The sequence below is a fragment of the Myotis brandtii genome, unplaced genomic scaffold (assembly GCF_000412655.1).
Source record: "Myotis brandtii unplaced genomic scaffold, ASM41265v1 scaffold954, whole genome shotgun sequence".
Classification (NCBI taxonomy): Eukaryota; Metazoa; Chordata; class Mammalia; order Chiroptera; family Vespertilionidae; genus Myotis; species Myotis brandtii.
Window position 1 is genome coordinate 205454 of NW_005371937.1, and position 15627 is coordinate 221080.

The 15627-nt window shown below is 43.5% G+C and overlaps 1 protein-coding gene across 10 annotated transcripts in view; it reads left to right on the forward strand.

Moving 5' to 3' along the window:
- Positions 1-15627, forward strand: part of LOC102245814 (calcium-dependent secretion activator 1) — a 247162-nt gene that overhangs the window by 112206 nt on the left and 119329 nt on the right. For 7 of the 10 annotated variants that reach the window (XM_014533224.1, XM_014533220.1, XM_014533218.1 and 4 more), the window contains exons 10-11: positions 599-786; positions 2782-2940. In XM_014533224.1, coding sequence (XP_014388710.1) covers positions 599-786; positions 2782-2940 — 347 coding nt within the window. The remainder of the gene's footprint in view (positions 1-598; positions 787-2781; positions 2941-15627) is intronic. The other 3 variants (XM_014533225.1, XM_014533226.1, XM_014533228.1) reach the window with 1 other exon arrangement.

Here is a 15627-nt window from a genome sequence, read left to right on the forward strand (position 1 = left end):
CCAGAGTACAAAAGCCAGAAGACGCGGAGTCAGACAGAGCTGAATTCGAGTCCTGCCTCTGTTTGTAGTTTCTGTCAGTCACTTATTAGCCCTGATCCATTTCCTTGTCAGTTAAATGAAGAGGAATCTGCCCTGTCTCCTCCGCGAGGCTGCCCTGGGCTCTGCTGAAAGTTCCTTGTCAAGGATGGAGCACTGTCCCACTCTAAGGCACTCATGTTTTCATTTGTCTTGTCGGTAATGAAGACTGCCCCACGCCCACTCCGACACTCTTCTACGATGTGCAGCTCAGTGTTGGAAAGTGGGAGGCCCTCTCTGAATCATGCTTTCTGCTGATCAGACACCTCCACTCACCAACCCTGAGACTCTAGGAAATGCCATGAGTTCCCACCCATCGCCAGGGCCACCGGCAGCTGCTCGCGGGGCTGGGCTGAGGTTACACCGACAGCACCGCAGGGGTTAGCACAGCAGCGGGCACTTACTAAGCAATCAGCTCCGGCTATTTTTAACCCTCCACACTCTCCCCCAACTCTTGCAGCCCTCCCGAAGAACAGCAACAACCCGTATTTAAAAGGAAGTCTCTCCTTTATTTCCCAAACAGGGCTGGTTCAGTCCTGGCCAGGTGTTTGTGCTAGATGAGTACTGTGCCCGGAACGGAGTCCGCGGGTGTCACCGGCATCTCTGCTACCTCAGAGACCTGCTGGAGCGGGCGGAGAACGGCGCCATGATCGACCCCACCCTCCTCCACTACAGCTTTGCCTTCTGTGCATCCCATGTCCACGGGAACAGGTGAGCGCCGGCCGCAGGTCCTCCTCCAGGTCATGTTCCTGGTTTCTGCCTGGTCCTGCTTGTAGGGTCACCTCTACCTCTCTGCCCTTCCCCATTCCCTCAGTAGGACACACAGACACACAGACACAGGGAACACAGAGGGCTGCCTTAGGTTCTTCTTTCCTTCAAGAGACTTAAAGGAAGTGGCACTTGGACTTGGAGAGTGGCCTATGAAATGAGAGCCGTCCCGGTTCAGATCATGGCCCCTCCGCTCGCTAGCAAGGGCCTGGCGGTAGTTACAGCCTCTGTGCCACAGTCCACTCTGTAAACAGGATAATGATGTCCTAAGCTGGTTGTTGAGAGGATGCAAGGGCACAGAAAGGGCACAGAACATGCCTGGGATCTGGCAAGGGGTTAAGGTTCGCCTTGCTGTTACCATCACTCTTTCCATAAATATTAAATGATTACCAACGGAGGGTCGGGCACTCTGGAATACATTCAACATGCACGGTGAACAGAAACCAAGCACCAAACAAGGGCAGAGGTGCTCAGAGACTGGTGCTCTGAGAAAAGGGGGTAAAATGTCCTGGCAGCATTTAGTAAAGGAACAGGACTCTGAGGGAGGGGCAGGTCAGCAGCAGGGCCTCCTGGAGGAAGCAATACTCAGGCTGAGAACTGAAGCAAGTGTAGGAGTTGAGCAACTCCAAGCAAATGCCCTGCACGGGGAGGAAGCCAAGCCCATTTCAAGAGCTAGAACAAGCAGGTGAAGCTGAAAGGCAAAGATAATCATAGGCTTTTGGTTTAGCCATCGAGCAGGGAAGAACGTCAGAGATCACCGTGTGATCAGCCCCCTCGTTTTACAGGCTTCATAGACAAGACCAGAGCATCAGTTCTCCTAACTTTGTACAAAGTACTCTCTTCCTTTAGACGTTGCCCAGCTCCTGGAGGAAAAGATCCAAGTTCTGAATAATGCAAAACAGCAAATAATTTAAGAACGTTTGCATTTGGCTCTGAAGACGTGGAATAAATTTCAACACTGCCGCAGCCAGCTTACTAGCCCAATGCATGTAGCCTCCCATGGCTGCAAAGACGAGCCTGCCTTACCCCAGAGCACCCCACCCGGGCGCCAGGGAAGGCACCCCCAGGGGAAGCTAGGTGCTTCAGAAGCCCGGCCTGTGGTGCAAAGGTTGCTGCTCTGGGAAATCCTCATGTGAGGGAGTCCTGGACTGACTGCATTTATTTCAAGTCAGAACCGTGTCAGTCGTCTTCATCTTTGCAGGCGATACAACTCAGGAATGTCCGTGGGAGCTGCTCTGTGCCTTTCCTTTCTCTAGTGGTGGTGGATTTTATCAAATGCACCTTTAGCATTTAGAGCTAGATAACAATAGCATTGCAGGTTTGCATAGTTAGTGGGCAATAAGGTTTTCATCATCTGCCATTATGACCAGGGTCACTAGCCCTGCATATGACCTTTTGTTTGCACAAAGGATATTTTTGAAAACCTGATACCTGAGAAGTATCTGTGCATAATTCTGCTTTTTATAAATATGTACACTTTGATGACTATCTGTTACAGCCTCTTGGACTGAATTCTTGAGAGAGAGAGAAGTTGCATTATATTCTCTGGGTTGTCACACTGTATTCTACATATGTTACTGAATAAGAAAGTGTTATAAAATAATGAAGTGTTGTTGTAAACTCCCTGGTAAACATCATCATGAATTATGATACACATTGTCTGGATTTCATATTGTAAGACTGCCACTTGCTTCACAGTTAGGTTTATACATCTTGTCATGGAAACAGTTTGGGGTTTCTTATTTTCTTTTCAGTTCTGATTTTCCTTATGCAAGTTTGCATCTTTTTTCCTTATTATTTTGGTTTGAATGCATTTGCTCTTGCTGTTTGATGCATCCTTCTTTTTATTTCTTTTGTTTGTGCATGTGTGTGTGCTCTTGATTCTCCTGTGCTGGCCACTCTCTGTGCATGCCCCGTGCCAACACCCCCTCTCCAAAGTCAACAAATGCATGTGTACCTTAGTGGGCTGCCACCACACACAGACCCTGAAGGGAGCAAAACTCCCTCCCCATCTGAACCAGAGGCTAAAAAAGACACAAAAAAGGAATGTAAAAGAAGAAAAGATTTCAAAACTCAGGCAAACCCAGAGCCCAAAAGGTAAGAAGTTACGTGTGTATTGGCTTGTATTTTGCAATGTCTGTGACCTTCCCCTACACCCTCCCCCATCCACACCACAACCTCTACCTTAGCAAACAGCAAGCTTTTTGTATTCCTGAGGTCTCTTTTCCTTTAAGGTTTGTCAAGAGCACACTTTAAAATAATCCTAGCAATGGGTGAAAATACCATGTATTAGGGCTGAATTTGAGTCAGGTGTTTAGTGATGCTTAAAACATGTTCTTATTTTTAAAAACTAGTTGAGCAATATATAAACAGAATCATGAGTCAGATTGCTGTTTTAGTGGCATCTAGTTAGGGTCCTGGTACCTTACCAAGTCATTCATATTAAGCAACCCGTGATTTATAATTTTGAAATTATGTTTCAAGAGCAAATAAAACGTGTTGGCATAAGATGGGTCTATACATTTATAGCGGCTCTATCGTTTTCAGCAAACTCCCCTCAGTTCCACACTAATTTGTGAAGGAAATTGATCTTCAAATACAATTTATAATAAAGTCACAAAGTAAAGCCTCTTAGTAGAATCACTTATATAATAAGCTCACCCTGAAGGCACTTTTAAGTTCTAAAATTGTGTTTATCCTCTCCTGTTTCCTGTGACCTTTAGGGACACTCTCTTTGTGAATTGATAAAATGGCAAATTAGTGGCTTTTCCCCCCTTAAAACTAGATTTACAATAATTTCCTGTGTTACCCCTATGTCCTTCTTCACCTTCCCTACCCTCACTCCAAATTAACACTAATATTTTCAAATGTCTTCATTGTGGTTTTGAAACTGATTTTATGGCCCTGGCTGGCTTTGCCAAGCCGTACAGAGTTCACAAGCAGGTATGCTTTGTGCATCAGGATAAATTTATCCACTGGAATATTTCTAAGCCCTGAAATATATGCAGTTCGTGTGTAGGCAGACAGATGACAATGCCAACTTTCACTTCCTAGAGCAGGTGGCAAGCTGTCCACAGTGTACCCAGGTCTAATAGTGAAGGTCACAGAAAGCCCCGATTCCATGTGGACACCTGTCTTCTGAACTTGCAGTATGTAAGGCTGGAGGAGAAGTGGAGTTTTTATGTGTGCCTCCCTGTGGGGGTCGCAAGGCAGGGTAACCAGTAAGAAAGTGCCTTGAGAATGTGGCAGGTGCCTGGAGACTCTGGCTTCTGTCCAAGGTGCTGCTTTTGGGAGTGATCAGAATCGAAAAAGAACAGAGTGAATGGTCACCCTTGATGGAACCTGACCTAGTCCCTGGGCCATGAAAAATTATCCAAAAGCATCTTGAATGGTACCATGAGAGGATTGTGTGTGTCCTAGGGTCTATGTTTGCCTGCATTTTTTAAAGAAGAAGAAATCATAATATTAAGTATCAGTTATGTAACATTCTGCAGTTTACAAAGCGCTTTTATATAGTCTATCTCACTTGCTATAACATTTTCAATTGGGCTATTTTTACATCACTTTTGCAGATGGTTAAACTGTATGAGTCGCTCATTGAAGCAGCAAACCCGGATGTTCTGAGTCCTAAGGTCTTTCTCTTTGCATATATCAGCACTGTACATAGATTCTAAAGATCTGAGTATTAGAACCTGTTCTGTGTATATCTAGGATTATTGTATCTCCTTTCTGTGCCTCAGTTTTCTCATCAACAAAATGGGCACACAGAATCATAGCATCAGTAATATCTCACCAATCTCTAATATCATCTTCCATGGGTTATAATAGCAAATGAAGTAGTACATTGTCAGATTTCATAAATAAGGTTTAATTAAAATAAGGACAGTTGCTGCCATTTGATAAGCACTCACTACATGCCAGGCACTGTGTGGAGTGCTGCTTACATATATTATTTTATTTTATCCTTATTACATCCCGATAAGTGTTATTACTACCTTCATCTAACAGATGAGAAGTTCGTGGCTCAGATAAGTTCGGTCACTTACACCATAACAAATACGTGTGTGTGCCTAATGCAAGCATGAATATTCTGACATGGAGCTTGCATTTGCACCTCCCTGCCTTACTGCCTGCCCTGCATTCACACTGTGTACATGTGAGATGCCAGCTTCAGCCCTTTGATATGAGGTTAAACATCTCAGGTGAGATATATAGTAGTCATGAATTAATTTAAGAGTTTTCCATTTTTGTCCTAAAAATGTCGAAAGTCCATTTTCCCTCCTGATAATGTCGGACGGTGGAGAAAGCCAAGGCTGTATCTGAAGTGTTAGATCACCCAAGGGCCAGTCTCCTTTGAACACTAACCACAGCCCTTGGTGTGGACCCTTTTCCTAACCTCTGGCACCAGGATGAGCACTGTTTGCATGTAGAGATGTCATCTATTCTTAGACCCAGATTAGGAAGGAATTCATGAGTCATGGGCACAAATGGCCCTTTCACTGGATTTAACTGAACAATAGAACCTATTTCTATTGTCACCTCACAACCAGCTTCAGACTAGATAGCGAGTTGCTTTTTACTTAATTATTAACTTTTTAACCTACTATTAACTCAGCAGCCCCAAAGGTGGAGGCAGAGCTCTGGCCTGCTGCAGCTGGAAATCATTAGTGAGTGCCCAGGGGCTAATGACCGAGGTTCTCCCACCTTCCCCGGAAGCCTGTGTCACATCTCTGTGACAACCTGTGCCTATGTGAGTCGAAGACACCTAATCCAAAGGGGACACTCTGGTCAGCCAGGAAGCTGTCTGCCCTCCATCAGCTCATTCACGGCAAGAGGTGGAACCATCCACACGTTTGGCATCTTTACACCATAGCAGATACGTGTATGAGCCTAATGCAATGGTGGTTCTTGACCCGGCATGATCTTTCCCCCGGGCAACATCTGGCAATGTCTGGAGACATTGCTGATTGTCACACTGAGAGGGTTCGTGCAATGTCATTGAGCAGGCAGAGGCCAGGGATGTTTTTAAATGTCCTACAATGAACAGGATGGCCCCTGCAAAAAAAAAAAAAGCCTTTCAAAACAAACTCCCAGGTGATGGGCTGAATTTTCTCCCCTCTACTTGGATTTTTTACACAAATTTAATCTGTGTCTAAAGGCATAACAGTTGCCACTACTGATTTTCAGCTTGCGCAGTGGTTCCCACACTCTAGTCTGCATATAAATCTTTTCGGTCCCATCCGAAAAGAATTAGATTCAGCAAGTCTTAGATGGAGCCGGACACCAGCACTTCTAATCAGTTCCTCCCGGTAACTGTGAGGCATTTGGCCTTCAGAGTCCACTGGTTTAAGGTCTTGGTTGTCAAACGTGGCTGCACATTGAATGACTGGGGACCTGATCAATGCTGACACCTTAGCCCCACCTTCAGAGGTTCTGAGTTGATTACTCTGGGATATGGCCTAAGCACCATGCTTTTAAATCTCTTCAAGTGATTCTTACAGGTAGCAATGTTTGAGGACCACTCATTGAGGGAACATTAGTTTGGGCCAGCTCTTTAAAATCGAACCTATTTTCTCTGAGAGGGAAAAGGAAAATATATGTTCAACTGGTTGCAGTTGGCGATCATGAAATCGACAGATGTAAATCACTGTATCTTCTAATTTTTAAATCAGCTCCTAAGGTTGCAGTACTTAATTTTCACCATAATATTTTCAGTATTCTTTCCAGATGACATTTAGATTAGCATCACTTTGGTCACTGTCCCACGGTGACAAGGCAATCAAATGGCTCCGATGATGGCAACTTGCGTCAATGTTCCTTGGATCCCTTTAATATTGGGATGGGGAAATTTTCTCATTTACATTATTATTTAACATTTCTTGAATGCCAGTGCTGCTCTTCACATATGGCCTGCGGAGAAAGTACATTGTATCAGCAATTAACAAATCCATAATGCCAACCGCCCCAATCCAAAGTAAGCTGCATAGATTAATGAGTCTGCAAGCAGATGTAAGAGGGCAGGAGTCCTAAAAATCTCCAAAAATGTGTCCAAATATTCTTCAGTTGAGGTCTGAGAAGCCAGGGGGCTGCTTGTGTGCAAGAACCATGGGATCCCTGTGGGTTAGATCTGAGTGACTGGGCAACCAGATGGAACTCACTTTTCCCCTGTTACTCGACCAGGGTCCCTAAGTCAGAAAATGGTTCCATCTACCCAGTTGCCCAAGACAAAACCTCAGGAGCCATCCTTCCTCCACATCACATCTCAGCACATGACAGGGATTCAGTTATTCTGCCCTGTCAACGCCCTTAAGTCTCTCTCAAGTCCATCCACTTCTCCACCTCTTCATGCCACTACCAGAGTTCAGGTTGATTGACTCTCCCCTGGATACAGTGATGGCCTTATTGACTGTGTTCTTGCCTCCAGTGTTAGTCCTCGCTCCCCGTCCACGTCACACAATGGATTCTTTTATTTCTTTTTCGTGGATTCCTACCTGGGAGTAAATGAGTGCTTTTTGCATATTTTTATTTTTCCTTTTACTCCAATCTCACCTTCCTCCCTCTCTCCCTCTCCCTCTGTCACATACACAAACACCTATTATGACATTATGTCTGGGGCTTTTTGACTCTCCCCTCCCCAAAGAGAGAGAGAAGACTGTAGCAGGGATAGCTCTGTTTTACTGATTTCTGAATACGGCTCTTTAGTAGCAGGCAGGTGTGCGTGGGGAAGGGGGGTGGCAGTGACCCTCATATTTGTGGCCCATGTTACACACTGAACATTATTGCACTTGTGGTCAGGAGCTCCCGGCCGATTGGCCTTCAGGCTCTGAGCAGGTGTGGGCCCTGCTTATGGCTGAGTCATGCGCTCTAAATTCTAAAGAACCAGCCTCACCTAATAGGAAGTACTTGTAACAGAGAGGGGGGAAAAGTCCAAACACATTTCAAAGAAAGTCTGCATCGCAGGGAGAAATTCTCTTTAGAGCTTGCATTGTGGCTTTTTATGTGACTCTCTTCCTGGGGAAATTTGCCTCAGGAGAACAGCAGAGTATCCAACTCAGACACAAAAATCTTATAAAATGTACTGAATTATCTGTCCCATCGGTGCAATCTTTCTGGCAAATGTTCAAGTACTATGCATTTCCCTTCTAAAATTCCAATAGTGTGTCTGACCACTTAAAAGTCTACACTTTGGGTGATTCAGGTGGAATCTAAAGTCTAATTAGCTGTGTTTATCTGGAATGAAATAAAGAAATCTCTTCCCTTAATCCCCAAAGAGAAAAATCTATATAGTATCAGGTTTGGAAATTGGTCCTTCTCTGGGGAAAGAAATATAAGCTCTCCTGCAATGCATGCGTTATATATCATTTTTCTATCATCTGTTGGGTTCTTGTTTCATTCCATATCTGGGCCTACGCTGGGCCACTCTGATGGATGCCTTTGTGTCAATAGCATCCATGCTCTCTGAGATTGTTCAGTAGGAAAAACTTCTTGATCACTCCCGGCCATACAATAGACACCTTCTGACATTGCAGGGCTATCATGCATGTTTAGAAAAACAGTCAACAAGTCAGAAAAGACCTCGCTGGTATATTTTCCGCCATCTCCAGGCATCTTTTTCAAACTGCCCACCTCAAGGAGCGACAATGCACATTTGTAATGTTGTAGAAACTGCTCCTTGTTGCTTTGTATCTTACCCTTTGTGATATAAACACTTTGATGTATTTGTTTTAGCAGCATGTCTTGGCCCCGGGGCGTCCGGGCATAATTAAAAAGGGCCTGGGCTGGAGTGAGAGGAGAAGGAAAGGCTAAGGCTGGGCTTCCTAATGAAGCAGTGACCATGGGAGTGAGAGTCCTAATTACCACTCATCATTAACCTAGAGATTACGCAAACCATCCCGATGAGCGGGCAGGGAGGTCTCCTTGTGAAATGACAATGCTTTGGTGCTGTCTTGAATTTGTAGTTGTTAGCCACAAAGTAAAAGATTCTAGTCTAGGAGTAAATTCAAAGGTCATTCTAAAAGTTGCAAGGATAAAGAATTTCTAGAAGTCAATTAAAATAAAAGGAAGAGTTAAGAGAGCGTGTTCGGCCTGAGTGTTGCATTCAAGGAGCGCTGCCAGGCACATCAGCGAGAGATTCTGTCCCACTCTGGCCCTTGCCACTCTGGGGTTTCTGGGCTGGAACAATTTCGTAGCAAATAGAATTGTTATCATCTTGTTTGAGGACATTTTCGTGGATCCGTAATGCAGTCTTCAGGCATGCATCCATTTGGAGAGAGAGAATATATCATGTTTACAGCGCCTGCACCAGCATATGTGGACATTTGCATTTGGAGAGAAAGTCTATTCCCACTTCAGCTGGAGTTTTACCCCTTGTTGGTGGTTATTGGAGCTGAAAGCTGGCTGTGTGTGGAGAGGTGGGCCAGACATTCTCTCCTCTTTTGTTGAATCCAGACCTTTTTTTGACACCTGGATTCTGATGCAATATCTGAACACACCAGCCAGCGTAAGCTTGGCATGAATGTAGTAACCTGGCTGCCTTGAAAAGGTATCTGACCTTCCAGAGCAGGGTTTTGTGTCCCAGCTTTCAGAATAATGTGGAGACCGCCAGTAGGATCATTAAACGCCGGGAATCTGCTCACCTGGGTGTGTAGGGACTGCTTACCGACCCAAAGAGATAAGTTCACTTTCATAAGACTCGCTGCAGCTTCTTTTCTCCCACTAGGTCGCTCATACTTAATTCCAAAGATCAAAATAAGATGGTTCACGTTAGAAGCCTAGTGCCCGGTCACATTGGATTAATCCTACAATAGACGTTAATTAACAAGCTCTAGCTCAGGAGCATTAGGGGAAAGGAGAACAAGCTGCGTAGCTAGTAACTTAAAGGACGGGCAGCTGGGTTGGGGTAGTTTACATCTGACAAGGGGAAGAAAAACAACTCCAGATATATTATTATTTGTGACATGGCTCAGGATGGGAGCCTGTGAGGAGAGTGAAGATGACAGAACTGGTGCTAACCACGGTGACAAGGACTTGAAGAGCAGCCGACGTGACATCTTTCCTCTCATGCTGCTGAAAATGTCAGCTTTGCGAAGGACAGTGAGAAAATGGTTTGCCGAAAACTTGAAAGGTGGGTTCCGGAGATGCCGGCCGTGTCAGATGCAATATAGTCTCCAGTGGCCGGGGAGACCCACTTCTGGCCACAGTGATGGCCTGCAGGTGGCAAGGAAAGGGCCCCGCCTGCCACCAGCTCCAGAAATGCCGGCACTTGACCTGCATACTGTCTCGCATTTGCAGGATCATGATACACAAGGAGTGAGTTGTGAGGCAGCGTGCAGTTAGGTGGAACCAGAGACCAGGAGCCACCTTTCCTTGGCGTGTGTGTGTGTGTGTGTGTGTGTGTGTGTGTGTGTGTGTGAACACCTAGGTTCAAAGGTACCAGCGCTTCCACTAAATTGGGAGCCTGGGAGATGATGCTGGGAGCCGCAGGGAGTGGGAGGGGAACTGGGATGGGGCAGTGGCAGAAAAGTGGGAAACAGACCACAGCTCTGGTTCTCAAGCCGTAACTGCCGTTAGAATAACCTGGGGGGCTTGAGCCATGATGAGGTCTAGTCCCTGCTGCAGACAGATGAAGCAGAGCCTGCGGACGGGACCAGAGCTCTCACTGTTCCAGAAAGTACGGCCAGAGCTTAGAGCTACTGACCGTTCGGGATCGTCTGGTGAGGGCACAGCTGCTGGACCAGCAAATCCACCTGTGTCTTCTCTTCTGTCCATGGGCTGAGTTTAGGTCACGGGACAGTGGACAGTGACCATGAGAGGGAGGAACTGGCCCATGGGAAGGTCTTCAGCATCAACAGCTGGCAAATAGGCAGCTCAGTGTACCTTCCCCAAGGTCCTCACAGTGCTGCCAAGGTCATTCCTCCAGAGGAAATTCAGGTGCTTTTAGGAAATAGTAGTGGACGGTAAGCTACAAAAATAAGAGGCAAAAAACGCACCAGCCAGGACGTGAGAGGACTTGGGGTATTCAGGCCTGGACATGTGCTCTGAGTAGACACATCTTAGCTGGGATTTACTCGCTAAGAGTTTAAGACCCAGCTCCATCTCTCCTCTCCCATTCTTTGTGACACCCTAAGTGTTAAAAGTATTGAGAAAGAAACCAGTTTTATGGCAATTGTAGACTCACCCCCAAATGTTTCCAGAAAACAACAACATCAGCGTGGCTTCCGAGACTGATAAGTTCTTCTGTTTACTTCTCGGTCAGCACGGCTTGGAATGGCCTTGGAAATAGTGCAAACGGCACTTTTGGAAGGGATTGCTAGCGTCCCCAAGGCACCAGGCACTTGGAGGACACCTCTGATTTTATTTTGATTTTTATTTACTTTTTAGATATTTAAATGCTATATTTATTTGTGTGTGTTTTTTAAATCTTCATCTCGTATTTAATTCACTCCAATCCGAGGGAAATTGGGAACTCTGGATCAGAAATATCCTTTCAGCTACAGGAAGAGCCAGCAAAAAAATATTTCCCTGCTCTAGGGCAGAGGTTCTCAGTGTGGGTTCCAAACCAGCGTGGCCAGAGAACTTGTTAGAAATGCATTCTCAGACCCCACCCCACATTTACGGAACCAGAAACTCTTGGGTGGGGCCCAGCCATGCGGTCAGGGCAAAGCCGTCCAGGTCATTCTGAGGCACTGCCCTAGGGAAGGGGTTTCATTGCTTCTGTGAGAAGTGCTCCCCAAAATATTGAACAGGACTTTTCAATTAATAGCTCTGTAGAAATCTTTCTAAACCTGTACAATTAACATAGGCAATCTAAGGGTCCATGAAAAATAAGTTGATGTTTGATAGAATGTTCAAAAATAATTATGTTTAAAAAAAGGATATTTTTGCTCTTTAACTGACATGGTTACAACCTGTGATCTTTAACAAATTCTATCATTCCCTCGTGTCTCTTCCTTTTATAAAATAACATCCTGTTACCACTACCATTTCAGAGCAGTTCTGGCAATTGCAAACAAATTTGCATTCATTGTCAAAATCCTGATTTTTTTTATCACCTGGGTTTTTGGTTTTAGGGTGTGTGTGTGTGTGTCTGCACTATATGCCTTACAGATGTTGAGTTAGTTTCATTTATTTTAAAATAAAAGTATTCATACAAACATAGGCAATTAAGAAGCAAATTTAAGAATAGATTACAACAATAAATTTTAGTTGTTTACTTTTTCTGAATAGTGAGATAACAGTTCAGAAAGGAGAGATTGTCAGGGAAGTGGGAGGTGCTAGCTGACACCTTTAATCATTACAAATGTGAGTCATCAGAACAAAAGGGAAAATCATAATCAAATTTTACATTGTAATAATACCCTTCATAGTGAGAATTAACTGAGAAGGCCAGGCACACACAAAATGTTTAGTTTTTATCATCTCAGATGCAAACCTAAAAGTTCCCTCCTAATTGCCTAAGTTAGCCATAGAAGACTTGTTAGTTAAGGAATGAATGATTTTATTCCGAGAAGTTTATCTCCTAATAATGGCAGCAGGCATCTCTGGGCTGCCCATTCTGTATAATAAAAGGGTAACATGCAAATTGACAGAACAATGTAATGACAGGAACACCTGCGGCCCCTCACCCCGGCTGGCCCTACCCACGACCCCTCACTCCAGCCAGCCCGCCACCAATGGCCCCCATTGGGGCAGGTTGGCTAGACCCCACCAGTGCACGAATTTGTGCACCGGCCCTCTAGTGTTAAATAGTTCCATGCCAAACCCCTCTGTGACTTGTAAATTATATTTAATAGCATTTTTCTCTGGGTTAATTCCCTGCTAAGAAACAAAAATCTTAAAATGGCTTATTTTTTCCAAATCAAGTATATGCACACACATGCCAATTGTATAAACGTGTGTTCGGTGTGTTAGTAAGTCAAATTTTGTGTAAACAAATTCCAAAAGCCACAGCTAAAAGAAGTTGTAGATTAAACATGAGACTTTACCACAGAAAATGTCACATGTATTTTATGGGGGCCAATGAATTCAAGATTTAACTACAGATTTTTAATAAACTTTTTGAGATTTCTCCAGAAATTTTGAAAATAAGGGCACATTCATAGGTTACCACAGCCTACCCAATATTTACCATTTTGCCTTTTTTCTTCCCTTAAGTTCAAGGGAACTTTTATGAAAAAGTGGATCATAACAGGATTTTACCATTTAGCAGTGTTTTGTGTGTGTATGGGGGGGGGGAGGGGGGTGTTCTCATTTTTTCCCAGTGGGACATTTTCAGTATTTTCAAAGAAGAAAACTGACCGATCAACCCCTAACAGGAGGTACATTGCTATAATTTGCCAAGTCTTTGTGTAGTCAGACTGGTCTAGTGTACAGGATTTTCCCAACTTATGCTGGATCCTTGAGAAGGCCTATAAATAAGACCATTTGTTTGGTCTCAAGATGACTTGCATTTGCAAACTGAGGAATGTTCCAATAGAAGTTTCATGGTGACGCACCAGCCTGCAAACTGACTCAGGCAGTAGTCAAAACAAGTCACTACCAATTTGGGAAGCTGAAGTCTTTGAATGGGTCAGATTACCCTTCGTCTAATTTGGCACAGATAAATTTGAGCTATAGATATGCAGCGTCCCTTGTATTTTCAACTTAAATGGTCCAAAGCAAACAGGGAAAATGTGTGTGGACCTAATGCCAATTTAGAAACACGGGAATACCGTGATTAAACTGAAATTCACTTATTTGTGCTAAGGTCTGTTGTATTAAAATGAGCAATAGTTTGCTAAGATTGAAAAACATCGTATGTGGCTTGTTTGGTTGTTTTTTTTAGCTTTATTAAGATATTGACAAATATATGTAGGTTTAAGGTGTACGATGTTATGATTTGATACACAGATATATTGTAAAATGATTATCACAGTAAGGTTAGTTAACACCTACATTTCCTTACATAATTACCATTGTTTTGTGTGTGATGAGAACATTTAGTATCTATTCTCTTATCAACTTTGAAGTATATAATAAGTACTAGAGGCCCGATGCACAAAATTTGTGCAAGAGTAGGCCCTTGCAGCCCCTGCTTTGCCCGGAAGGTCGACTGGAAGGTCGTCCGGATGGTCTTTCCACTGTTCAGCCATTCGATCAATTTGCATATTATGCTTTTAGTATTATAGACTAGAGGCCCGGTGCACAAAAATTTGTGCACTGGGGGGGGGGGGGGGGTCATTCAGCCCATCCTGTGCCCTCTCGCCTCTGCTTTAGCTGACCTTTTGATAATAGCCACTCTCACAGGTGCAAGATGATATTTCATTGTGAATCTGATTTGCATTTCCCTGACGATTAATGATGTTGAGCATTTTCTCACCTACCTGTTAGTCATTTGTATGTCTTCTTTGGAAAAACATAGGGTGTTACCCTTTGGTCAACACCTCCTCATTTTCCCCACCCCTCAGGCCCCAGCAACTACCATTCTACTCTCTATTTCTATGAGTTAGACTTCTTTAGATTCCATATGTGAGAACATACAATATTTGTTTTTATCTGACTGACATTTCACTTAGCATCATGCCCTCAAGGTCCATTCATATTGTTGTAAATGGCAGGATTTTCTTATTTTTTTATGGCTGAATATTTCATCACACATAATAGCTTACATTTCCTTTATCCTTTGTTTTATATACATATGTTTTATATGTTTAATATGTTATATGGATATGAAATATATATGAAAATAGATGTGAAATATATATCCATTTATCTGTCAGTGGGCAATTGGATTATTTCCGCATCCTGGCTATTGTCAATAATGCTACTATGAATATGGGGGTGCAGATGCATTTTCAAGATTTCCTTTCCTTCAGATATACCCAGAAGTGGGATTGCTGGATCATTTGGTAGTTCTATTTTAAATTTTTTGAGGTTCCTCTATACCAGTGGTTCTCAACCTGTGGGTCACGACCCCTTTGCGGGTCAAACGACCCTTTCACAGGGGTCGCCTAAGACCATCAGAAAAGACATATATAATTACATATTGTTTTTGTGATTAATCACTATGCTTTAATTATGTTCAATTTGTAACAATGAAATTGGGGGTCACCACAACATGAGGAACTGTATTAAAGGGTCGTGGCATTAGGAAGGTTGAGAACCACTGCTCTATACTGTTTTCCACAGTCGCTGCACCAAATGACATTCCCATCAACAGTACACAGGCATTCCTTCTTCTCCATCGTCTCACCAACACTTGTTATACTTGACCTTTTGATAATAGCCACTCTCACAGGTGCAAGATATTTCATTGTGAATCTGATTTGCATTTCCCTGACGATTAATGATGTTGAGCATTTTCTCACCTACCTGTTAGTCATTTGTATGTCTTCTTTGGAAAAACATCTATTCAAGTTGTCTGCCCAATTTCTAATCAAATTGTTTGGGGTTTTTTGTTTGTTTGTTTGTTTGTTTTTTTGCTAATGCTAGTTGTTCCAAATTTTCAAGAGAATTGTATTACAAAACTTTCCTAATTTAAAAAATGTTGGCAAATAGTTAAAAATTTTAAGAAACTATGAGACACACAGACCTAAAAGTTGAACCTCCAAGCCACTAGTTTGTACATTTTACCATTTCACAATAAATGAGCGACAATTTTGCAAATGATAACCCAAAACACCGCACCCCCTTTAGTAACCAGCTCTGAGAAGCAGGACTTCTCCTAAGGCTACATCTGTCATTGCCATTGTTCTTCTGAAAGAGACAGTTTCCTCCTGCTGGAGGTTTGATTGGATGGTGTCAGCA